Source organism: Siniperca chuatsi, linkage group LG21 (assembly GCF_020085105.1).
Source record: "Siniperca chuatsi isolate FFG_IHB_CAS linkage group LG21, ASM2008510v1, whole genome shotgun sequence".
Classification (NCBI taxonomy): Eukaryota; Metazoa; Chordata; class Actinopteri; order Centrarchiformes; family Sinipercidae; genus Siniperca; species Siniperca chuatsi.
Window position 1 is genome coordinate 1,310,029 of NC_058062.1, and position 25,583 is coordinate 1,335,611.

Genomic DNA, 25,583 nt, shown 5'->3' on the forward strand with positions numbered 1-25,583 from the left:
GTTGCCTAAGCATTGTGTCGCCTGCCAGCCAGCCAGCCAGCTAGCAGGCTTCTCTTGTTAGCTTGTTTCTCAAACTGTATCGACCAGGCAGGTTTTAAAAGTGTTCTCACACTTGTTGGTATAGACCTGAGGACGTGTTTAACACATTACCCGACTTGTGGGTTTGTTGTCTAATCAAATAAATAAGGTGAGACTGTCGGGAACAGCGCAGCTAGCCGGGTATCAGTGCAGGCTAGTGAATGCGTTTTTGTAGTAGACCCAGGTTAGCTCGATAGCTAGCTGAGCAGCGATAACGCACACATTTTCTCTTTAAAGCCAGGAGGAGGAATGAACCATAAGAGTAAGAAGAGGATTAAAGAGGCGAAACGGAGCGCCAGACCCGAACTGAAGGATTCATTAGACTGGATAAAACACGGTTATCATGAGACTTTCGACCTGTCACAGCTCACCGTAAAGGTAACTGCCAATGTTGCATTCGAAGCTAAGCTAAGCTAACATTAGCTAGCCGCAGCAGGAGTGCAGCTTGTCACGTAGACACCGAGCCGGTGTTTCACCAAATCCTCTGACCTGAGACGCGTTTAGTTTAATTTCAGGCCCTGCTGACTTTTATCACAGACTAGCTTTTTATTGCTCATCATGAATGCGACCATCTGGCCACACATGGAGTTATATGTTTACATTTATGGACATACACTTTGATCCAACATCTGTTTTTCACATAGCTGAACACTAGCTACCACTATGTTGCAGGAATATGTTGTTTGAATATACTGTGCAATATACATACCCATTAATTTTTAGATAAAGATACTTGAAATATTTGATTGTAATAAGCCCACAAAGGCAGTGAGGCAACATATGCCACCTCCTGTTTGTTTAGTGAAATATTTGATAATATAATTATCCTACAATCTAAGATATGCGTTTGTTTTTAACCACACAGAAGTGAAGAAAAAGATTTTTTTAGGAAGCAGCGTTATTCAACTAAAAAAGTAAAACATGTAAAAGTGATTTATCCTCGTTTTAGTTAATCAACTTCTTTACTCCGAACCATAAAGCCAGTCTAATGCAGTCTTAAACACATGCACATGTATGCAAATGCTCCAGATTCTGGGATATTTGCACTGTGGTGCAGTGATTAACTCTGTTGGTTCAGTCAGCAGTTACACCTGCCCTCACTGGGTGTAAACATGAAGTAACAGCTAATCTCTGTGTGAAAACTAGTTTGTGTGTTGCAACCAGTTTTAAATTAATGGAGTTAGTAAGTGTTATGACTATTGTAGGCTAAGTTTGAATTTGAAGGATAGGTTCGCCCTTTTTCAGTGTATGTGATGGGGGACAAAACAAAAACAGCCCTTTTTTGTTTTTTTGCAAAAATATATTCCAAAGTTTATCTGAAGATAATATGAATTAGTCTGAATTAGTCAAATGAAGTAGAGATCATCCAAAGTTAGTCTTTTAGCACAGAAAAAGCTAAAAATGCTTTAAGAAGGAATCTTTTAATGGCCAGTATCAACAGTAGGAATAATTACAGCGAGCAGAACCCGATTCGATTGTTCATTCACCTGACTATTGTGCAACCAGGCTGCAGGTCTGGATTCTGGAGTCAACATTGCCAGCTGTCGGATAATTTCTGTAGTAAACGTCTACAAAACAACAAAATGGAGAGCTGCAGAGTTATTTAGAAGATGTCATTCTGAGCAAAGTGAGTTGAGACATAACCACAGCTGATGTGGCGTCATGTTGCTCTGCCACAGTTTGTGTGGGTGTGCCCTCAAGTTATGAAAGAGGTTAAAAAAACAAAAAAAAACAAAAACAACAACAACAAAGCAGTTCATGACCTGCATTCCTCAACAGTAGAATGGGTTTTTCAGAAACACGCACTGCTTTGTGTCCTGATTTCCGCCCCAGTTCGTGCCTCTTACATTTTATCGTTTCAGAAATATAAATCAGTTGCAATCTTTGAAAAACCCAGAAGGTATTCTGAAGCTACGACTCCACTTCCTAATGCTGGAAGCTGGAAATGTTCTTGCTCAGTCCATACTGATACGATACTTCACTTTCCCTGTCTCTTTTTCTTCTGTGTTTCGTCTTTGTTCTTCAAAGCCTATGAACCACTCAGAAAATGTCAAAGATTAGGAAATATAGTCACAGCTCTTAACGTGTGATGGACTGAATATTTTGTTATTCAGATGGAGAGACCGGTGCGCTGTGTAGCTACTGATATACTGATGCATGCTGTGTTACAGGACAGCGTTGAGCGTGTGGACACCCTCCATCTCAGTCCTGAAGAGTTCATCCAGCTCGAGCGGCCTTACAAGCCCGTCGTCCTGCTGAACTGCCAGGAGACCTGGCCTGCTCGGGAAAAATGGACTCTGGAGCGCCTCAAACGCAAATATCGCAACCAGAAATTCAAGTGTGGAGAGGACAACGACGGATACTCGGTGAAGATGAAGATGAAGTACTACATGGAGTATCTGGAGACCACCAGGGACGACAGCCCGCTCTACATCTTCGACAGCAGCTACGGTGAACACGCTAAGCGGCGGAAGCTGCTGGAGGACTACCAGGTGCCCCTCTTCTTCAGGGACGACCTGTTCCAGTTTGCAGGAGAGAAGCGCAGACCGCCGTACAGGTTTGATCTCTGTTTATTTCACTGTTCAGCTAATTAAAGGTTCCCCGTGGCGTTTGACCCACCTCTGGTAGCGCTATGGAGCGTTTTTTTCTCGTGCAAGCGCTCTGCGACGATACACAGTCCTGCCAACGGTGGCACATTATTGCACTGATCAACAGGTGGCTGCAATAGATACAGTATGCTGCAGTGTGCCAGCAAATGTAAAGAAAAGGACTGCAGGCTAGTACACCGGGATGTAGACAACGCTGGGTTTAAAATACTTCTTACCTCAAAGGTACACACTGTGTTTCGGTGAGTAACACTGAATGTAAACAAAACTTTTGTCTGAAAACAAGAAAACTCCACAGGGCCCCTTTAACAACACAGCTGATAAACTTATCAGGATGAATTAATTACAACTAATGAATAGTTTCGTTATACATTAATCCACTGATTACGTTGTCAATTAATCAATTTATCGTTTAGTGTATAAAATGTCACAAAATAGTGAAAAATGGCAAAGATAATTAGTTTATAATGATGTAAAACAGAGAAGAGCAACGCGTCATCGCATTAGAGAGAAATTACTGGAATATTTGGTTTGTCAGGTATTGAATGAATCAGATTAGCCAAAAACAGACTTAACTATCGTAACTAACTATCATTGGCTCAAGTGCTGATGATCATGTTTTATCATTTTGCTTCAGTATTTTGTTTTTCTGTAGAAGGTTGTGCTCGACTCCTTTCTTAGTGATGGTCAGTATTTTAAATTAATTTAAAAAGAAGTGACCACCAATAATGGATGCGACCACTGTCTTGGTGTTGTTTTTGAGACTTTCTTTTTGCGTGGTCTTTTCAAATATTTTCTATTAGTTCCATATATATATATATATATATATACGTATATAAGCGCTGCAGCAACTAAACCCGGGAAGTCCTCTTTGCACATTCCTGTTGGCGTTTTCATCAGAAGAACCATGGAGATTGCTCAGAGCAGTCCGATAACGGGTTAAAAACGATGGTAATCTTCCACAGCAACACAGAATCAGGATGTCTTAATATACTGTGCAATATACATACCCATTAATTTTTAGATAAAGATACTTGAAATATTTGATTGTAATAAGCCCACAAAGGCAGTGAGGCAACATATGCCACCTCCTGTTTGTTTAGTGAAATATTTGATAATATAATTATCCTACAATCTAAGATATGCGTTTGTTTTTAACCACACAGAAGTGAAGAAAAGATTTTTAGGAAGCAGCGTTATTCAACTAAAAAAAGTAAAACATGTAAAAGTGATTTATCCTCGTTTTAGTTAATCAACTTCTTTACTCGAACCATAAAGCCAGTCTAATGCAGTCTTAAACACATGCACATGTATGCAAATGCTCCAGATTCTGGGATATTTGCACTGTGGTGCAGTGATTAACTCTGTTGGTTCAGTCAGCAGTTACACTGCACCCTCACTGGGGTGTAAACATGAAGTAACAGCTAATCTCTGTGTGAAAACTAGTTTGTGTGTTGCAACCAGTTTTAAATTAATGGAGTTAGTAAGTGTTATGACTATTGTAGGCTAAGTTTGAATTTGAAGGATAGGTTCGCCCTTTTCAGTGTATGTGATGGGGACAAAACAAAAACAGCCCTTTTTGTTTTTGCAAAAATATATTCCAAAGTTTATCTGAAGATAATATGAATTAGTCTGAATTAGTCAAATGAAGTAGAGATCATCCAAAGTTAGTCTTTTAGCACAGAAAAAGCTAAAAATGCTTTAAGAAGGAATCTTTTAATGGCCAGTATCAACAGTAGGAATAATTACAGCGAGCAGAACCCGATTCGATTGTTCATTCACCTGACTATTGTGCAACCAGGCTGCAGGTCTGGATTCTGGAGTCAACATTGCCAGCTGTCGGATAATTTCTGTAGTAAACGTCTACAAAAACAACAAAATGGAGAGCTGCAGAGTTATTTAGAAGATGTCATTCTGAGCAAAGTGAGTTGAGACATAACCACAGCTGATGTGGCGTCATGTTGCTCTGCCACAGTTTGTGTGGGTGTGCCCTCAAGTTATGAAAGAGGTTAAAAAAACAAAAAAAAACAAAAACAACAACAACAAAGCAGTTCATGACCTGCATTCCTCAACAGTAGAATGGGTTTTTCAGAAACACGCACTGCTTTGTGTCCTGATTTCCGCCCCAGTTCGTGCCTCTTACATTTTATCGTTTCAGAAATATAAATCAGTTGCAATCTTTGAAAAACCCAGAAGGTATTCTGAAAGCTACGACTCCACTTCCTAATGCTGGAAGCTGGAAATGTTCTTGCTCAGTCCATACTGATACGATACTTCACTTTCCCTGTCTCTTTTTCTTCTGTGTTTCGTCTTTGTTCTTCAAAGCCTATGAACCACTCAGAAAATGTCAAAGATTAGGAAATATAGTCACAGCTCTTAACGTGTGATGGACTGAATATTTTGTTATTCAGATGGAGAGACCGGTGCGCTGTGTAGCTACTGATATACTGATGCATGCTGTGTTACAGGACAGCGTTGAGCGTGTGGACACCCTCCATCTCAGTCCTGAAGAGTTCATCCAGCGCTTCGAGCGGCCTTACAAGCCCGTCGTCCTGCTGAACTGCCAGGAGACCTGGCCTGCTCGGGAAAAATGGACTCTGGAGCGCCTCAAACGCAAATATCGCAACCAGAAATTCAAGTGTGGAGAGGACAACGACGGATACTCGGTGAAGATGAAGATGAAGTACTACATGGAGTATCTGGAGACCACCAGGGGCGACAGCCCGCTCTACATCTTCGACAGCAGCTACAGTGAACACGCTAAGCGCGCGGAAGCTGCTGGAGGACTACCAGGTGCCCCTCTTCTTCAGGGGCGACCTGTTCCAGTTTGCAGGAGAGAAGCGAGACCGCCGTACAGGTTTGATCTCTGTTTATTTCACTGTTCAGCTAATTAAAGGTTCCCGTGGCGTTGACCCACCTCTGGTAGCGCTATGGGGCGTTTTTCTCGTGCAAGCGCTCTGCGACGATACACAGTCCTGCCAACGGTGGCACATTATTGCACTGATCAACAGGTGGCTGCAATAGATACAGTATGCTGCAGTGTGCCAGCAAATGTAAAGAAAAGGACTGCAGGCTAGTACACCGGGATGTAGACAACGCTGGGTTTAAAATACTTCTTACCTCAAAGGTACACACTGTGTTTGGTGAGTAACACTGAATGTAAACAAAACTTTTGTCTGAAAACAAGAAAACTCCACAGGCCCCTTTAACAACACAGCTGATAAACTTATCAGGATGAATTAATTACAACTAATGAATAGTTTCGTTATACATTAATCCACTGATTACGTTGTCAATTAATCAATTTATCGTTTAGTGTATAAAATGTCACAAAATAGTGAAAAATGGCAAAGATAATTAGTTTATAATGATGTAAAACAGAGAAGAGCAACGCGTCATCGCATTAGAGAGAAATTACTGGAATATTTGGTTTGTCAGGTATTGAATGAATCAGATTAGCCAAAACAGACTTAACTATCGTAACTAACTATCATTGGCTCAAGTGCTGATGATCATGTTTTATCATTTTGCTTCAGTATTTTGTTTTTCTGTAGAAGGTTGTGCTCGACTCCTTTCTTAGTGATGGTCAGTATTTTAAATTAATTTAAAAGAAGTGACCACCAATAATGGATGCGACCACTGTCTTGGTGTTGTTTTTGAGACTTTCTTTTTGCGTGGTCTTTTCAAATATTTTCTATTAGTTCCATATATATATATATATATATATACGTATATAAGCGCTGCAGCAACTAAACCCGGGAAGTCCTCTTTGCACATTCCTGTTGGCGTTTTCATCAGAAGAACCATGGAGATTGCTCAGAGCAGTCCGATAACGGGTTAAAAACGATGGTAATCTTCCACAGCAACACAGAATCAGGATGTCTTATGTGCTAATGAATGCATATGAAAAGTAGCAGTGCGTCAGAGTGATTGTTTCCGCTTCAGAACATAGTCGCGTTAAATCAGTCAGCACGTTAAGTTTTGCTTCTCTCATCGTCTTTATATATATATATATTTTTTTTTTAAACAATAAGCTGACTACTTAATTTTTTTTAACGTCGGTAAACATCACAAGAAACCTCGTCCAAATACTGAAACTTCTGATCCAACTTTTTCTTCCTCCGATACCTGTTCTGATGCCTCACCTCAGTTTATCTGATCTGATGTCAGCGCTCTCTTTTTCTCACATTGACTGAATGTAAACACTGACAAAGAATCTGTATTTAAAAGCGGATCGGTCACATCACGACCGGTAACTCTGCGCCTGACGGTGCTAAATAAACTTCTCAGCATCTGTATTCAGCCTTCGCTGCGCCCCAGATATCGTAAGTATGCGCCCACAGCTCCCAGTTTGGGAACCACTGGTCTGAGGGCTGCTTGTTTATTTGCACAAAATCAAATAAAATATAAAAAGTCAGATAAAATAATTGACGTCAATCAACGTTCACGCGTTCATCTGTGCAAGCTAGAATCTACAGTATTGTTCAAAATAGAAAGATGAAGAAGAAGAATTTCTCGACATATTTACTAAATTAATGGGAATTGATTTCCAGATTCGCCTGAAGCGGAAGACGTCTGTTCCTGGTTTCATGGTTGGAGCTGAAATACTGAAAGATTAAAGACACGTTACTGAAATAACAAATAAGTAAACTGAACAACCTGGAGTTTATTAATTTGGAAAACATTGAGAAAGGCATTCTGTATGGTTCCTGTATCATAAAATAAAATAAAATTCTCAGAAATCTTTTCTGTAGTTGATAAATTGCGTAGCGTAGCGTGCTCACCCAAGCCGTGTTGCAGCGACTCATGCAAGGGTAAAATAAACATAATGTAGTCTCCCTGTGTTTCCTCGTGTGTGCTCTTCTTAATAAGCAGTAGAGAAACGAGACGTTCGCTGGCTGTAATCAGCTTCATGGCAGTGTTGTTCTCGTCAGACAGAATTATTATTGATCAAATAACATAAAACAGACTGCTGACGGCTGCTGACACGGTTGTTTACTGTCAGCAAGTCAGCGGCCGGTGTGCTGTCCAGAAAAAAGAGGACGTTTCAGTGACACCTGGTCTGTCCCGTCCTCACAGATGGTTTGTAATGGGCCCGGCCCGCTCCGGCACCGGCATCCACATCGACCCGCTGGGCACCAGCGCCTGGAACGCCCTGGTTCAGGGACACAAGAGGTGGTGTCTGTTCCCCACTAACACACCCCGCGAGCTGATCAAGGTGACCAGAGAGGAGGGGGGGAACCAGCAGGACGAGGCTATCACCTGGTTCAACGTGATTTATCCCCGAACGCAGCAGCCAAACTGGCCTCCGGAGTTCACACCGCTGGAGATCCTCCAAAGACCCGGGGAGACCGTCTTTGTGCCTGGTCAGTGAAGAAACAGCAGGGGAGGGGAGTAAAGAGAGGAGGAGGAGGAGGAGGAGGAGGAGGAGGGGAGTAAAGAGAGGAGGAGGAGGAGGGCAGTAAAGAGAGGAGGAGGAGGAGGAGGAGGAGGGTAAAGTAAAGAGAGGAGGAGGAGGAGGGCAGTAAAGAGAGGAGGAGGAGGAGGGCAGTAAAGAGAGGAGGAGGAGGAGGGGAGTAAAAGAGAGAGGAGGAGGAGGAGGGCAGTAAAGAGAAGAGGAGGCAGAGGGCAGTAAAGAGAGGAGGAGGAGGAGGAGGAGTAAAGAGAGGAGGAGGAGGAGGAGGGCAGTAAAAGAGAGGAGGAGGAGGAGGAGGAGGGAGTAAAGAGAGAGAGGAGGAGGAGGAGGAGGGCAGTAAAGAGAGGAGGAGGAGGAGGAGGGCAGTAAAAAGAGAGGAGGAGGAGGAGGAGGGCAGTAAAGAGAGGAGGAGGAGGAGGGCAGTAAAGAGAGGAGGAGGAGGAGGGCAGCAAAGAGAGGAGGAGGAGGAGGAGGGCAGTAAAGAGAGAGGAGGAGGAGGAGGAGGGCAGCAAAGAGAGGAGGAGGAGGAGGAGGAGGAGGGCAGTAAAGAGAGGAGAGGAGGAGGAGGAGGGCAGCAAAAGAGAGGAGGAGGAGGAGGAGGGCAGCAAAGAGAGGAGGAGGAGGGCAGTAAAAAGAGGAGGAGGAGGCAGAGGGCAGTAAAGAGAGGAGGAGGAGGAGGGCAGTAAAAGAGAGGAGGAGGAGGAGGGCAGTAAAGAGAGGAGGAGGAGGAGGAGGAGGGGAGTAAAGAGAGGAGGAGGAGGAGGGCAGTAAAGAGAGGAGGAGGAGGAGGGCAGTAAAGAGAGGAGGAGGAGGAGGGGAGTAAAGAGAGGAGGAGGAGGAGGGCAGTAAAGAGAAGAGGAGGCAGAGGGCAGTAAAGAGAGGAGGAGGAGGAGGAGGGGAGTAAAGAGAGGAGGAGGAGGAGGGCAGTAAAGAGAGGAGGAGGAGGAGGAGGGGAGTAAAGAGAGGAGGAGGAGGAGGAGGGCAGTAAAGAGAGGAGGAGGAGGAGGAGGGCAGTAAAGAGAGGAGGAGGAGGAGGGCAGTAAAGAGAGGAGGAGGAGGAGGGCAGTAAAGAGAGGAGGAGGAGGAGGGCAGCAAAGAGAGGAGGAGGAGGAGGAGGGCAGTAAAGAGAGGAGGAGGAGGAGGAGGGCAGCAAAGAGAGGAGGAGGAGGAGGAGGAGGAGGGCAGTAAAGAGAGGAGGAGGAGGAGGAGGGCAGCAAAGAGAGGAGGAGGAGGAGGAGGGCAGCAAAGAGAGGAGGAGGAGGAGGAGGGCAGCAAAGAGAGGAGGAGGAGGAGGAGGGCAGTAAGAGAGAGGAGGAGGAGGAGGAGGGCAGTAAAGAGAGGAGGAGGAGGAGGGCAGCAAAGAGAGGAGGAGGAGGAGGAGGGCAGTAAAGAGAGGAGGAGGAGGAGGAGGAGGAGGGCAGTAAAGAGAGGAGGAGGAGGAGGGCAGTAAAGAGAGGAGGAGGAGGAGGAGGGCAGTAAAGAGAGGAGGAGGAGGAGGGCAGTAAAGAGAGGAGGAGGAGGAGGAGGCAGAGGGCAGTAAAGAGAGGAGGAGGAGGAGGGCAGTAAAGAGAGGAGGAGGAGGAGGGCAGTAAAGAGAGGAGGAGGAGGCAGAGGGCAGTAAAGAGAGGAGGAGGAGGCAGAGGGCAGTAAAGAGAGGAGGAGGAGGCAGAGGGCAGTAAAGAGAGGGAGGAGGAGGAGGGCAGTAAAGAGAGGAGGAGGAGGAGGGCAGTAAAAAGAGGAGGAGGAGGCAGAGGGCAGTAAAGAGAGAGGAGGAGGAGGGCAGTAAAAAGAGAGGAGGAGGAGGCAGAGGGCAGTAAAGAGAGGAGGAGGAGGAGGAGGAGGCAGTAAAGAGAGGAGGAGGAGGAGGAGGCAGAGGGCAGTAAAGAGAGGAGGAGGAGGCAGAGGGCAGTAAAGAGAGGAGGAGGAGGAGGGCAGTAAAGAGAGGAGGAGGAGGAGGAGGAGGCAGAGGGCAGTAAAGAGAGGAGGAGGAAGGCAGTAAAGAGAGGAGGAGGAGGAGGAGGCAGAGGGCAGTAAAGAGAGGAGGAGGAGGAGGGCAGTAAAGAGAGGAGGAGGCAGAGGGCAGTAAAGAGAGGAGGAGGAGGAGGAGGAGGAGGCAGAGGGCAGTAAAGAGAGGAGGAGGAGGAGGGCAGTAAAGAGAGGAGGAGGAGGAGGCAGAGGGCAGTAAAGAGAGGAGGAGGAGGAGGGCAGTAAAGAGAGGAGGAGGAGGGCAGTAAAGAGAGGAGGAGGAGGGCAGTAAAGAGAGGAGGAGGAGGCAGAGGGCAGTAAAGAGAGGAGGAGGAGGTGGGCAGTAAAGAGAGGAGGAGGAGGAGGGCAGTAAAGAGAGGAGGAGGAGGAGGAGGGCAGTAAAGAGAGAGGAGGAGGAGGAGGGCAGCAAAGAGAGGAGGAGGAGGAGGGCAGTAAAGAGAGGAGGAGGAGGAGGGCAGTAAAGAGAGGAGGAGGAGGAGGAGGAGGGCAGTAAAGAGAGGAGGAGGAGGAGGAGGGCAGAAAGAGAGGAGGAGGAGGAGGAGGAGGGCAGAAAGAGAGGAGGAGGAGGGCAGAAAGAGAGGAGGAGGAGGAGGAGGGCAGTAAAGAGAGGAGGAGGAGGGCAGAAAGAGAGGAGGAGGAGGAGGAGGAGGAGGGCAGTAAAGAGAGGAGGAGGCGTGGCTGCTCTTGGTACAAATATGGACGTTTCCTGTAAATCGTGGCCGGTGTTTGTTCTGGTTCACAGTCCAGCTGAGCAGAAAACAAACTGGCGCCCAGCTGTGACCCCAAAGGAGGGTTGACAGTTTAGACGGCTTTGTGAATCAACAGAGGGAAGCCAGTGTGACCTAGATCCAGCTAATGCTAACAGAGCTGATGCTAACAGAGCTGATGGTGATGAGGACGGATTAAACCCAGGATTTAGACCTCACCTGTCTGTCTGTGCAGATTAAACCACAGACACAACACGACCCTGTGAACTCCACGGGAGGGTGTGACTGTCTGATGTGCTGTTTATTACCGTCTTGCTTTGTTTATAATACAATTTGACCCACACAGTTTTAAATTGAATACGTTGGCAATATACGGACAGCGTCCAAGTATTTGTAGTAATATTTTTCCTTTTTTTTTTTTTAATGACTCTTCTTCTTCTCTGAGTCAAACGCACGCCGCTGTAACCAGCAACGCTCTTCAATGTCCATAAATCTGTTTAGAAGTCATATATAAACAAGACGCTCCTCATGACGTCAGGCCTCGTCTTACACCAGTATCCGAAATTAACTTTTTGACTCACCGGCCGACTGGACTGGTAGATCTTTGTGTCACATATACGTTTGTTTCAGTACGTTTCGTTGAGATAATAAGGTGTTATGTTGAATACAAAATTTGAAGCTAAATTGTTTTCATATATTGATCGAAGGTTAATCAGTTCAAGCCTGAACGCAACTCAAGACGTCTTGATCTGAAAGTTCTCCCGAGGTGTTTGCTATTAAACGTACTTCGGGATCGAACGTAAAAGTCAAACACGGGAGCCCGGGGTTCGGTTCCCGGGTGAAACCAATAATCAGTGTTGATTGTTTTAGTTATTTCAACCCAAACCGTGATCTTTTCCAAAATCTGACCAAACTGCGACCGTCACCTGAAGCTTTATTTTGAAAGTCTAACCGGACGTTTATTTTTATTATTGCTAATTTCACGGCGGGATGAGAACGTGTTGAAAACGTGACGCCGCCACGGAGCGCCGGCGTGTTTATTACACGCTTTGGCGTGATACGAGTGGTAGTTTAGCGGAGTATCTGATGTCCCGTACGGTCAAGAGTGCGGCAGAACTAGGAGCGCTTGATACTCTCAGTTTCACGGCACCGTTTAGACGCTCGTACGGTAGTGTGTGTGTGTGTGTGTGTGTGTGTGTGTGTGTGTGTGTGTGTGTGTGTCAAACCCAGACAGCAGATAGAAGCAGCGCGCCCGTAAATGACACCTATAGCACGCCGTAGAGACTCTCAGCGTAGTTTGTGATCACACGACTATTTTGGTGCAAACATTTACCCGCCAGTGTGGCGGATAGCCCTCCGGGATTTACTCGCCAAACGGAAAATCTAACCGCATTTGGCGCTTGGCGGGTGTTAATTAATTTCGGACTCAGTTTTATAATAATCAGATTCAGACTTCTTCTTTTTTTATTTTATTTTAATCAGTAAACAGGAGCTGCCAGTAGCCTAAATGTAAACAAATGGGCTCCAGACTAAAAAACACAGAGGTGCGGATAGTTTTCACCAGATTTGTTCCGCAATGAGTGCTGAAGAAACAAGTGCTTTTCAGCTTTCTGTCAACAGCTTCGGGCGGCCGTGGCTTAGTGGTCGAGCGTGCCATCAGTGTGTGAATGTGTGTGAATGCGATATGTAGTGTGTGAAGCGCTTCGAGTGGTCGGAAGGCTAGAGAGGCGCTGTACAGGTACAGTCCATTTACACTTTTAGCTTTCTCCTTTCTTTTTATCAGAGACAAAACTAAACTTTATTTTCATCTGGATCTGCTCCCGCTATATACACACAACCTCCAGTTTTTAAATAAAGGTCGTGCAAATACTCAAACACTTAACATTTGATCGTAATGTTTGTATAATCTACCTTGTTACTTATATTTTCTTGTTTCACAGACGTTGTACTATATCTTAACGTCAGACATTGAAACCCTGCACCAGGACTTTATAGTTGTATCCCTGACAAAGTCTTACATATGTTGTGTTTTCTAAATATATCAGCATTTTGTCAATAAACCAAAACCAAGAAGTCTGACAACTGTGTCAAATTACAGTCTAAAAATGGTGATTTCAATCAGGACGGAGCAGCTGCAGTGGTAGACGACAAAAGCAAAGCAGCAGCGAGCTTTGACGTTTGTTCTGATGTTCTTTCTGGTGTTAATGGTAACCAGCTGTGTGTCCGCAGGCGGGTGGTGGCACGTTGTCCTCAACCTGGACACGACAATCGCCGTCACTCAGAACTTTGCCAGCACGACCAACTTCCCCATCGTGTGGCACAAGACCGTCCGAGGACGACCCAAACTCTCCAGGAAGTGGTATCGGTAAGGACTCAACGCCGCCACGCCAGAAACGCAACAAAGATTAGACTCAGGATATCTGCAAGCCCCTCAAATGCAGGAACAATCTCAGCTGATATAAACTGAATTAATCACAGTGATTAGAGGTCTGTTCTTTCATTATGTAATGACAAGTCGAAGCACAAGATGCTTCCCTAAACCGCCTCACGCCCTCTTTCTTTAACTGCTAATCTACAGATTTGTTAGCAGCGTTCTTCGGGAAATGGATTTGGTTTTTTTTAGTCACGTTTTAGTCATTAAATTGTCCAATGCAGGACAAGAGTGTCCTGCTAAAGTGTACAGCAACTTGTTAACTGGGACACTTCAAAAACACAACAAATCTCAATGCTATGGCCTCAGTAAACCATTTTATTTCTTATTGCGTTCGACCTCCGCAATCCTGTTTAACATGCAGACTGAAATGTGTGAAAACTGTCTGACGGTTTTCATCAAATCTCCAGTCAGATTCATAATCCAGTCGACTTATTCTTCAATCTGTTAGTTCCTGATTTAAGTCATCATCTCTCCAGTTTTAGACTGTATTTTATTGAGGCAAAGTTCTCGTGTTTAGCCAACAGTAACAGCGAGAAGAGAGTCAGTATTGCACTGGGCCATTATTGAAAATACGAAAGATGTTTCTTTAAAAACTGGAGGTTGTGTACGTAATGGGACGAGCCTGTTACATCTGATTCCCTTGTTATATAAGAAATAAAAGCGTAAAAACAATAAGGCAATAAGGTGATAGATATTGAGATTGTTTGTGTGAGTGTGTTTTTGGAGTGCCACTTCATCATTTTTAAAAACTTTGCGAATATTCTGCATTTACTGGTTTCCAAAAGTCAGTCAGAAATGTCCAGCAGGGGAAAAACTAAAACAGTTTACTGCTGGAATGAAATGCAAAACAAACTGAAGCTAGAGACACTCATTCTTTAATGTTTTACTTACTGATAATGTAATAATATCCGGGAATGTTTCATGTTGTGATGCTGCAAGTCATTTAGTCATTAACCTGCGATCTGTATCTGCGTATCTCATCTGGTGTCTTTCTGAGTCGTCAGAAGACGCGATGTAATCGGAGAGAAGTGATCGATAGCTTTTAGTCAGTTAAAGTTGACTAAGTTTGACGGTCCGAGTAAACCCTGACCAGCTTTCGTCCTCCTGGTTGTTTCAGTATTTTGAAGCAGGAGAGGCCGGACCTGGCGGCGCTGGCAGACAAAGTGGACCTGCAGGAGTCGACGGGCATCGCATCCGACAGCTCCAGTGACTCTTCGTCATCATCGTCCTCCAGCTCGTCCGACTCTGATGTACGTGTTAAAACAAACACAGGGCACACTGGGGTATCCATGTCATTGATACTAATAATACCGAGCTTCGGGGGGCCTGGATCGGAGTACTTCCTGGTCACTACTCTCAACACGTGAGCCTTCGTCGGGAGGAGGAGCATTGGTTTTATTTCTGTACCGACCACGTGTAAGCGAGACCAGTCGGATCTCACACACTAATGCTCTCTTTCTCCCGGTGAACAATAATTAAGAAGGTGTCGTGATCAAAGAGGATCAATAGGAGTGCTGATGAGTATCAGTACCGATACGGGATCAGTAAAATCCTGACAAAATCCGATCACAAGGTCTGCATTCTATTTACTGTGTAGCATTATTTAGCTATTCTTAACAACATTGTATATCCATCCATCCATCCATTTTCTACCGCTTGGTCCCCGTTAGGGGTCGCGGGTGACTGGAGCCTATCCCAGTGACTTCGGGCCTTAGGCAGGGCACACCCTGGACAGTGGCCAACTCGTCGCAGGGCGAACACAGACACAGACAACCATTCACTCACACATTCATTCAATACGGGCAATTTAGAGTTATCAATTAACCTACACATGCATGTCTTTGGACGGTGGGAGGAAGCCGGAGAACCCGGAGAGAACCCACGGTAACACGGGGAGGACATGCAGACTCCACCCAGAGAGATTGTGTGATGTTGGTCCGGTCCGGGAATCGAACCCACGAACCCACGATCTCCTTATTGGGAGGCAGGAGCTGTAGCCGCTCTGCCACCGTGCACCCCAACATTGTATATTAAGTATTAAAATTAAGAGATGAGAAAGTATCATGAATTGACGACTGTTTAATTGATTATTGGCATGTGCAACATATCCCGCTGTCTCTCTTAAAGACTCCCCTCACAGCGGCCTTCGCTCGCTTACTGCAGCTCAGAGCTTCACGAGTCGCCGAATGTAACCGTCGAGGGCGCGTGTTTCTGTTTCTAGTAGCTTATTTCTTATTTCACCATTTAAATTCTATTTAATCCTCCACCTTATTTTAGTGTTTACTCACAAACTAATCTGCTCACCTTGCGTTTCCCTTCACTTCTTTGTCAGCCCCAAAAAAGGATTTTTTCAGCCGCGAGTCCGTTTTCACAGCAGGCTCGTTCGAAACGATCGAAACCAGGTGTGTTCACTGTTGCTTTACCCGGTCTGTGCTCGTAAAATATCCACCGTGTCCGCGTCTTCTGACATAATACCAGTTAACATACCTGGAAGGCATCGCGTCATCTGATTTGCTCTTCTGATCGGACGTTACAGAGACCAAACTTCTGAGAACGAATATCAACCAATTCTGATCGGTGGGCCAATCAATTGACATAGAGAGTGACAGGAAACAGAACCAGATATTCTCAACCTGTGAGGAAATCCTTCCTTCCTTCCTTCAGTCATTGAGAAGTTGGGCCGGAGCTAATTGAAGGGTTCGACGTTGAGGTAAGACGTGGTGTCTTCCTGCTGCGAGCGGGACACAAAGTTCTGCTGATGGTTCAGTCTGAACACACTGTTACAATCCCCGCTTATATAAAGGATCACACCTGTCAGTCTGACGTTAGAGCTGCCAGCAGGTGCGAACATGTGACGGGCGTCTCCACCCCTGTAACGTAACACACACATGTAACGCGTTGTAACGGTGCGTCTGTGCGCTTCGTCCCCCTGCAGGCGGAGTCGGGCTCCGAGGGCGACGCCACGTCTCACCGCAGGAAGAAGAGACGGACCTGCGGGACGACGGCCAACGGAGACACCAGCAGCCAGGACGACTGCGTCAGCAAGGAGAGGAGCTCGTCACGGTGACCTCCAGCCTCCACCCGCCTCCCAGCGGTGGCTCCTTCACCCGCCAACACTGAAACAACTGCTTCTAGTCTAGTTTGCCTAAATGTTTGAATCCCCGAATGAAGCGAGTTGTAGGTTGAGGAGGAGGATCCACGGGGGGCGTGGGCCTGCTGGAGACCCGCCACCACTGTGCTTTTCAACACCAATCAATATCTGTTTGTCTCTGTAGCTTCTGTAGTGTGAGGACATGGAGACGGGGGTCTCTGAGCTGCTTTCTGATGCGAGCTTGCTGAGAAACAATTTTTGAGGCTCGTGACACATTCGGCCACCAGAAGAGTTGAAAACAAACGGTTTGGGCGTCTCGTTTCGCGTAGGTCGCTACAGCAGTGCAGGCGCTTGTGTTGTCAGATCTGGACAGGATTACCAGCACTAACAGCCACATTTCTGTACGCTTACACAATAGAAAACCAAACACCTGGGCCTCGAGTTTCACAGGTGGAAAGAAATAAATAAGTGGTTAATAGCGTTCTGCAGCGTGGTGACTCCTCACAGGGCGAGCCGGTGAACTACTGTAGCTTGCGAGCTAACGCGAACATGCTAGCGCTAATCAGTCACAACAGCTCTCTGAGCTTCTTACTATTTTCTCTGTGCTGTCTCGTTACCGCCTGTTTTGCGCCTACTGCTGTGAAGCCAGAGGCCCTGGTCTTCTTTAGGAGTCTGCGCCAAATGTTACGTCTGCAGAAAACTCCAATCGTTGGGAGTCGTGTCGTCTCCTCTACCTGCTTTGGTGATTTGACTTCACGCTTGAATTTAAGGCGTCACTTTAGTTAGCTGGCCCTTATGAAATTAAACAGTTAAAGGCAACACACACATTTCAGTGTGGCGGATAGGTAGGTGTGTTTTAGATTGCATCAAATACAGGAGACTGTTGTGTTAAAGCAGCAGCTCGGCCTTCGGGAGGAAAAAACTGCTTCAGTGGAGTTTGTGTTCTCAGGTGGAGGTGGAGGTGGAGTTTCAGCAGCAAAGTCGCCACCGTTTCTGTTGGTGTTGTGCCTGTTTCGTGCCTCATGCTGCAGACTGTCCAGAGGTGCAGTAGGCTTCCAAATGTTGAGTCATATTGATTTTCCTGGCAGTCAAAGTAAAAGACAGCAGAGGGCACTACATCTACCAGAATGCACTGCTGCAGTTTTAGCTCCCGTGGATGAGGAGACGTGATGAAGAGCTGGCGTGTTGCAGAGTTTATTAGCATTTATTCAGGTTCTGCATCTTGCTGAGTAACAGCTGAGCTTTCAGTTGGTTGTCGGAGACTGCAGCTGATTAATATTTTTATCATTGATTAATCTGCCGATCAGAGCTGAAACGTTAGTCGATCGGTCGACCAACTTGAAAGTTAATCGGCAGCGGTTTTATTCACGATTAATCGGTTGAGTCATTTTTAAAGCAAATAAATCTGTCTCCAGCTTTTTAAATGTATATTTCTGGTTTTTTATATTTTGGTTTTCTTCATTTTCCGTGATAATAAACTGAATATTTTAGTGTTTTTGTCGGTCGAACAAAACTAGACGTCTGAAGACGCCATCTTGGCCTCTGGGGACTCGTGATGGACGTTTCTTTTACAGTTGCTGACATTTTAAAGACCGTTGACTTCCAACTAAACTACCAGAAGTACCGGTGCTTTTATCGCAGGAAAGAAAGGTTGTGGAGTGGCTCGGATAATACATTTGGTGAATTATCCAATTATAAAATAATCAAACCACCAGCCTGAGACAGCAGCAACACCTGAACACCACCTGCTGAGAGTGAGAGATCATGAAAACTAGCAGATAGATAGATAGATGATAATAATAATAGCTAAAAGTGCTGATATATGGCTTCTGTCACATAAACTTAACCGAAGCTACTGAAAAACAGAAAGCAAGGAGACGCAGCCTAAACACGGAGAATTCCTATGTTTTGTTTGAATAAAAACATATTGCAACAATATTTTTACGTAATTCAAAAATCCAGTTCAAAATCAATTCAGTAAAACATATTTGAAATATGACGGGTTGGTGTGGACTTGGGAACCACCGTTACAAACCGTCAATCCAGAAAATATTCCCAGATTCCTTTGATTAATCGTTCTTTATAACGTCAGAAAACAAACGGCCATCTCTTTCCCTCTTCAGAGGCCTCGTGTCCGACCGAAATATTCAGTTTACAACAGAAAATCCCCACAATGTGGCATTTCTGCTTAACGAACGCACTTAAATAATGAATCGTTATCAAAATGGCTGCCGATTGATTTTCGGTCGATCCGCTCCTCGGGTCAGCGCTGGCGTCGAAGCTTTGTGCGGCTTTTCGAAGAACTCCAGGCTCCTTAAATCGCTGAATATCCGTGCAGTTCGTGCGAATCTGTGGCTTTAGACTGAAGTGCCTATAAAGAAGTGACGTTTGCTGTCGGTGCGACTGACTGTTTCTGTGTTTTTAGCTGTCGTTAAACTAACCGAAAGGCGCTGTGTCGGTCACACGGTGCCTCCCCACGTCGCGCGGACTGATCTGGGACGAGCTTTAGGGTGGATGTTGATGTTAAATGTTGATGAAGTGAATCTGAGGAGCCTCTTCGCACTCAGATCCCGATGTGATCGATTTTCATTTTGTTCGTCAATAAAATCTTTTCTATGACTCAAAGCATGTTTGTCTAATCAATCCTTACGCTTTCATTTCAGCCTTTTTTTTAATTTAAACCAGAGCGATGTTGAATTTACTGTAACGAGGCTGTCACAAACACCTGTGACCTGTTTTTAGGGCTGAAACTAACCATCGATTTCATTATCGATCAATCTGCCGGTTTAGTATTGGGATTCATCGTTTAGTTCAACCCGACGTCCAAAGATATTCAGTTCGTTGTGATGTTTGACAAAGAAAAGCAGCAAATCCTCACGTGAGCGAAGCTGAAACCAGAGAATTATTATTATTATTATTATATTATTATCAAAATCGATCGATTAATCGCCTAATTGTTGCTGCTCTACCTGTTTTATATATAAAAGTGTTTGGTTTATTAGAAATATTTACTGTAACACTGTGGAAGTCAGAAACAGGGAATGATTAAAATACTAATAGTTATCCCAGAATTAAAACTTTTGATTATTGATAAATTGTCATTTCTTTGAAGCACAAATGCGAAATATTCTGTGGTTCCAGCTCAAACGGGATGTCTTTTCTATATCGAGACGTTTGAACACGTAATAATTATAGCAGTTTTTCACTGCTGTCTGGCATTTTATAGACAAATCGATCAACTGAGAACAGTTGGCAGATCAATATAATGAAAATAATCACGAGTGAATTTTTCTTCGCTTAACGTCTCAGTATTAGAGCTGCAGCTAAGTTGTTTTAACTTAAGTCATAATGTTTGTTTTTTTTATTTGAAACATGAAATGTGTTTGTTTCCAAAAAGTCAGTTCAAGGAAAACAATTATAAAGATCAATACTTTTAATCTAAAACGTTAAACGTCTTCATCTTTCCATCGTTCAGTCCTGTTGACGGGTTTATTTGCAGCTGTCGCCATTTTGAGTCTTGGCGGTAGGATAAAGTCCATTTTTCTTCCTTCTTGTAGTCTGAAGACGATGCTGATTCTTTTCTCCATCGATCGATCGATCGTTCGGTTTGTTGTTGATGTCGTCGTGTCCGACCGACAGTCCGAAGCTCGACGTTATTAACAAACATCACAGTTATTACAGTCGTTCAGAGGAAAAGCAGCAGATCTGCACATCTGAGGAGCTGCAGCCAGGAAGTGATTTACAGGAGAAACGACTCCAAACGTTGATTTTCTGTCAGTCGACTGATCGATTGATCGATTCAGCTGAACTTGTATAAACTGTTGGAGTTTAATTTATAATAAAACTTATTTTATAAACTCTTCATGTGTTTAATCTGTAAAAAATCTTACTGTGTAAAGTAACTAAAGCTGTCAGATAAATGCAGTGAAGTAAAAAAAAAAAAGTCCAGTATTTCCCTCTGAAGCGGAGTGGAAGCAGAAAGTAGCATGAAAAGATAAAACTCAAGTAAAGTACAAGTACCTCAGACTTGTACTGAAGTGCAGTACTTGAGTAAATGTAGTTACTTTCCACCAATGATCAGCTTGACAAAACATTTGTGTCCGTAGATTATTATTTTTTTAATATTCTGGCATCGCTCAAAAAAACCCCACACATTTTATTCTGACATCTAAACTGGCAGCACATTTATATCCTGTAAGGGCTTTTATTTTGAAGCGCACCCGGAAGTGTGGTCGCCCCTCACCGCGTGTACCTTTGTGTGGTCAGCTGGGTTAGATTGTGTTGGGAGGAGGGAGGCAGCTCAGTGTGTGTGTTGATCAGGCTGCAGTCACACACCTGAAAACACACTTTTAACTTTTTAAACTTTTTTCATTCACAAAACCTCCATCATGGATCTGGACCCGACCATCATCATCCCGGCGGTTCTCTTCACCGTCATCGCCATTTATTTCGCTTCATCGCTCCTGAGCAAGAAGCCCGACGCCGCCTCCTCCTCCTCCTCCTCAGCCGGGAACAAGAAGCCCAAAGTCGGCTACGGAGACGACACCCCTCCGTCCAGAGCTCTGGGAGAACAGCTCCGCCCCGCGCCCGCAGCCTCCCCGGCGCCAGAGCCTCCAGCTCCGGCTGTGGAGGACATCGGAGCCGCTGAGAAGATCCAGGACTCACAGCTCCAGGTAAGGTCGATCGATTCTGTTTTCGATCAATTTATTGGTGTATAAAATATCTAATAATGACATGGATGCCGGTTTCAAGTGAGCAGAAACTTACATTGTTTATTTTCCCTGAAAAACCAACTATTTATTATAAATCTATTTTTTTTTTAGTCAACAAAAGCCAAAATAAGAAATAACTTAATTCACCCAGAAAGACATTTTTGTGCCAAAGATGCTCAGAATAAGATAAAATAAAACAAATACACAGTATATATATATATATATATATATATATATATATATTATATATTATATATATAATATAATATATATATATATATATATATATATATATATATATATATATATATATATATATATATATATATATATATATATATATATATATATATATATATATATATATATATATATATATATATATATATATATATATATATATATATATATATATATATATATATATATATATATATATATATATATATATATATATATATATATATATATATATATATATATATATATATATATATATATATATATATATATATATATATATATATATATATATATATATATATATATATATATATATATATATATATATATATATATATATATAAATATATTTGGGAGGTTGACTTTAAATTCCTTGTTTTGGATCTTTATCTTGTCACCAGTTTTTAAATATGTTTAATTTGCAGTGACATTTAAGAGGAATTCTGTATTTTTTAATTAGTCTTTTCACACATGAAAGACAACAGAAAGATGAGCCCAGAGGTTTGATGCCACACATCACTGAAACTGCTGATCAAGTAGTCGATTAACTAAACAATCTGTGGCGCCATCTTTCTTTATTGCTGCTTTGCATTTAAAAAACCTGGGAAACTATTTTCTGACATTTGTTCAGACAGAGAATTGCTTAAAACTGATTAATCGATAAAGAAAATAGCCATTATTTGCAGCCCAAGATATGATCGTCATCAAGGGAGCGCTTAATGAGTTTATTCATTTTACATTTCATATTCATCTTGATAAAAATGCTAAAAATGAAATAATAAATAGCTACGTTTGAAGTGGCGGGGTAATTTAAAAAGTGTTTACTTTGATTCAGTCATTAAACAGTCAGGAGCTGCTGAAGATCACTTTCAGAGATTATTATGTCGATTTATTTTGGCAATTAATTACGTATTCGATCAAATGTCACAAACTGGTGAAGCCAAGAGGCCAGAGTGACGTCTTGTTTCGTCCCAAAATGTCAGTTCACTGTGATATAAAACAGAAAAGCAGCAAATCGGAGGCGAAACTGACACCAGAGAATAATTTGTGGGGTTTTTTCAGCAGCAGAGACTGAAGCATCAGCAGCTGTTGGATGAGACGTGCTTCATCGTTCATGCTCCCCTCAGGATGAACTGTAATAACTCTGCTGATCCTCTGACTTTCCATCTAGCGCCACCATCAGGTCGACATGCTAACGTCTCCGACACTTTGGTTTCTGACCTGCAGAGCTGATGGCGCTCCCATCAGCCTCAGCTGCGCTCTGTGTTCACTGCTGACTAGCTAATGCTAGCAGGCTACACTAAGATGGTGAACATTATACCTGCTAAGCGTTAGCATGTTAGCGTTGCCACTGTTAGCATGCTGATGTTAGCGTTCCCAGAGCTGCAGACTCTCAGTCTGGTTTCTTGATCAATGACTAACAAATGAATTGATCATCAAAACAGCCTCCATCACACTCTTTGATTACCACATTTTAAGGGGATAATTTCCAAAAAACATACTGTTCTTGCTTAAAAACGGAAACTAGCCACAAATGTACAAAATGTTTTTGTTGTGTAAACGCTCAGTACCGGCCTCGGCTTTATTAATATTAAGCTTCAGTAGGTTGTTGCATGAATGGATATTGATCGCAGACTGAACTTGTGGGGGGTCAAAGGGGGCCGGTGGCCGCTGCCGATCCAGTCCGATCGATCATTACAGCTGCTTGACGTCCGACCAGCACCTTTTATTAGGCGTCCCTGATTGGACGGTTTGGGCCTCCAGCTGCAGCTTCTTCGTTGTTTCGTCACTAATTTTGGACTCGCTTGAGTTCACACCCGTATATGTGTGTGCATATCTTCCTACTGGTTGTTGATTTGCTTGTGCACGCGGTGACGGGCCTTTATGAGTGGGGATGTCAATGATTAATTGATCGCTGTTGATAATTTAATCAAAAATATTAAGATGAGGAAGACACAGAAACTGCACCGTGGTTTTGTTGTAGTGCGGTGTTGTGTAACTGGGTGGTGCCTCTGTCATAATGTGCTATGCTATGCTAGCTGTAGCAGTCCTGAGAGTTAGCTAACTCCTTTTTAACTCTGTTGTTGTCTTGCAGCCGCTAATGCTAATGCTAATGCTAAACTACCAGCCCGACAGTGCAGAGCACCGCTAACGCTAACAGAGCAGGTCAAGTCGACAGTATCTGTGCGTCCGTCTGTTCCCCGTAAGCAGATGTTTTCAGCAGCTGGACCAACGTTTGATACAGCAAACCTCCATCGTGTAACTGAGTTATGACTATTATCTTAAATAAAACCAGTAGACTGAAATGATTAAATGATTAATCGATTTCAGAAAATGAATCAACAGCTATTTTAATAATCGCTTAACGTTAATCGTTACGAAAGTCAGAGCACCACAATTTTAAGCGAAGGCAGTATTTATTTTATTTTGCTTTTTAAGGGCAACAACAATTTTTTATTTTTTATTTATTTGTTGATTAATCTGCCCGTTATTTTCTTGATTGATCGACTAATCATTTGCGCTATAAAATGCAAGAAAAATTGTGGGAAATAAAGCTGGGACACGGTAGTGTGGTACGATCATGCAATGTTATTATTATAAATAATATTATTTTCTGTCAATTATAATTTAAATTATGTTTATTTAATGTATTGCTGAAACGCCTATATAGATTTGGCAGTAATTATTGGCCACGTAAGAAGCTGTGTTGGTTATCAATTAAGGAAGTTCCTTGAAATTTGCATCCGCAGTTTGAAGTTTATCTCTACTCTTTCATCACAAACGTATGCCTCACTGTGTTTAATGTTTGGCTGCCTGACGTCCAAATACAGTCGCCATCTTTTCCTCGTACTTCAGCTGGATTTGCTTGTGCACACGGTGACGGCCTTTTATGAAAATGTCGAGCTGTTTTGAGGAGCGTGGAGAGAAACCGCCTCCAGCGCACCGTGCTCGCCCTCCTGAAGCATTTGAATGTCTGCCGATGTTACTGTGGTTATGACCCGACATGCAAATCAGCCGCAGTTAGTCTCCAGAGGTCGTACGCCACGTTGACCCTCGATTGTTGGATCTTTCTGACCTTTTTCCGCCTTTAAAAAGCCTGAAGAATGTGCCCACCGCTGCTGTAACATGCGACGGACTGACCGTCTATATTTGGTGCCAAACATGAATCCTATATTTACACCTGTGTATGTTCACGGTGTCGCATGTCTGAAATGGAGAGGTGGAGGTGGGCGTGACGCCTTCACACGGCTTTGTGTGACGTTTGACAACCTGGAAGTCCGTGTTATTTCATCCTGCGGATTCAGGCTGAACAGGGAGCTGGTCCCACGAGTATTTCTGCCGCTGAAAAGTCACATTTTAATGTTGTTTTTTAATGGTTTCCTCGATGTTCCTTAACACAGAAGTCAGGAGTGTCCAGGAAAATTGGACCGTACTATAAGTCCAAGATTTAAAAAGTGTCCGCTGCTGTTCTGCTGCGATACATCACCTAAAGGCTGCGTGTCACTGGTTTACGCAGATCCGGACTGGCCTCCGCTGTGGTAACGTTAAATCACTGCTGTTCCACGGACACAAAACTTTGGCTGTTTGACAAAATGGCCGCCGGTAGCGTTGATGATCACATCGGTGGCACGTTTAACACTGTAGCTGTGTTGCTTTATTACACGGCCTTGTTGAATACTCGATTCTGATTGGTCACTCAGGTTATTTCTGAATGACGGACCGTTGCTGTGGACGCAGTTCTGATCACAGACTCTGGAGTCCAATCACATCAATCCGCAGAAAGAAGTCCTGCGGCAAAAATGTTAAAACCTTTTTAAAATCAGTATTTGGCGTCAAATGGCTTCTTTACTCAGTATCTGTGTAATAAGCGGGATAATGTGCAGCGAGCCCGTCATTATTGCGGGTTAATTTCGCTCCCTGTACATTACCACTTAGGTAACGTGCCGGCTACCGACTAGCTATGCTAGCCATGCAGCGCTAATAGAGTGGCGCAGCGTGAGGAGACAATGTTAAGTGTCTGGCAGCTTGTGATGGACGAGAAACTCACAGCTGTGTTAGAAAACATCTGGTTCTTTAATGAAAACTCAAAGCTACAAGAAGCCTGAGGACATAAAAACTGAAGGAGAGACTACGACTCCCAAGGTGCATTTCACCAATAAACAGCCAATCACAGAGCTTCACGTTCTGTTACGTGGAAGCCAAAGCTTAAGTGAATTCACTTTGGGGATGCACATGTCTTTGGGGCTTTTCCTTATATAGTCGTTAGTCATTAATGGGTTAAATTCACCCTATGAGTGAAATATTATCAC

The 25,583-nt window shown here is 43.7% G+C and overlaps 2 protein-coding genes across 6 annotated transcripts in view; both read left to right on the top strand.

The window, feature by feature from the left end:
- The first annotated feature begins 8 nt into the window (after positions 1-8).
- On the top strand, positions 9-18,943 carry jmjd6 (jumonji domain containing 6, arginine demethylase and lysine hydroxylase). 3 transcript variants are annotated; one of them, XM_044181516.1, is made up of 7 exons: positions 21-187; positions 316-456; positions 5,153-5,541; positions 7,764-8,050; positions 13,023-13,158; positions 14,345-14,477; positions 16,163-18,943. In XM_044181516.1, the coding sequence occupies exons 2-7, from the start codon at positions 328-330 to the stop codon at positions 16,292-16,294; spliced, it is 1,206 nt and encodes a 401-aa protein (XP_044037451.1). In that variant the 5' UTR covers positions 21-187; positions 316-327; the 3' UTR covers positions 16,295-18,943. The 3 variants fall into 3 exon arrangements, with proteins under 3 accessions (XP_044037453.1, XP_044037451.1, XP_044037452.1); XM_044181517.1 differs by having other exon boundaries at positions 320-456; XM_044181518.1 differs by lacking the exon at positions 5,153-5,541 and adding an exon at positions 2,250-2,635 and having other exon boundaries at positions 9-456.
- A 1,354-nt stretch (positions 18,944-20,297) lies between these two features.
- si:ch73-366l1.5 (FILIA-N KH-like domain-containing protein) overlaps positions 20,298-25,583 on the top strand; it is a 38,674-nt gene continuing 33,388 nt past the window's right edge. Inside the window, exon 1 of one of the 3 annotated variants that reach the window (XM_044181521.1) lies at positions 20,298-20,991. In XM_044181521.1, coding sequence (XP_044037456.1) covers positions 20,707-20,991 — 285 coding nt within the window. In that variant the 5' untranslated portion in view covers positions 20,298-20,706. The remainder of the gene's footprint in view (positions 20,992-25,583) is intronic. The other 2 variants (XM_044181523.1, XM_044181524.1) reach the window with 2 other exon arrangements.

Coding starts and splice junctions, on each gene's coding strand:
- jmjd6 (XM_044181516.1), top strand. CDS start 328: ATGAACCATAAGAGTAAGAAGAGGATTAAAGAGGCGAAACGGAGCGCC. Junction 8,051..13,022: donor GGAGACCGTCTTTGTGCCTG/GTCAGTGAAGAA, acceptor GTGTGTCCGCAG/GCGGGTGGTGGCACGTTGTC. Junction 14,478..16,162: donor CCAGCTCGTCCGACTCTGAT/GTACGTGTTAAA, acceptor GTCCCCCTGCAG/GCGGAGTCGGGCTCCGAGGG.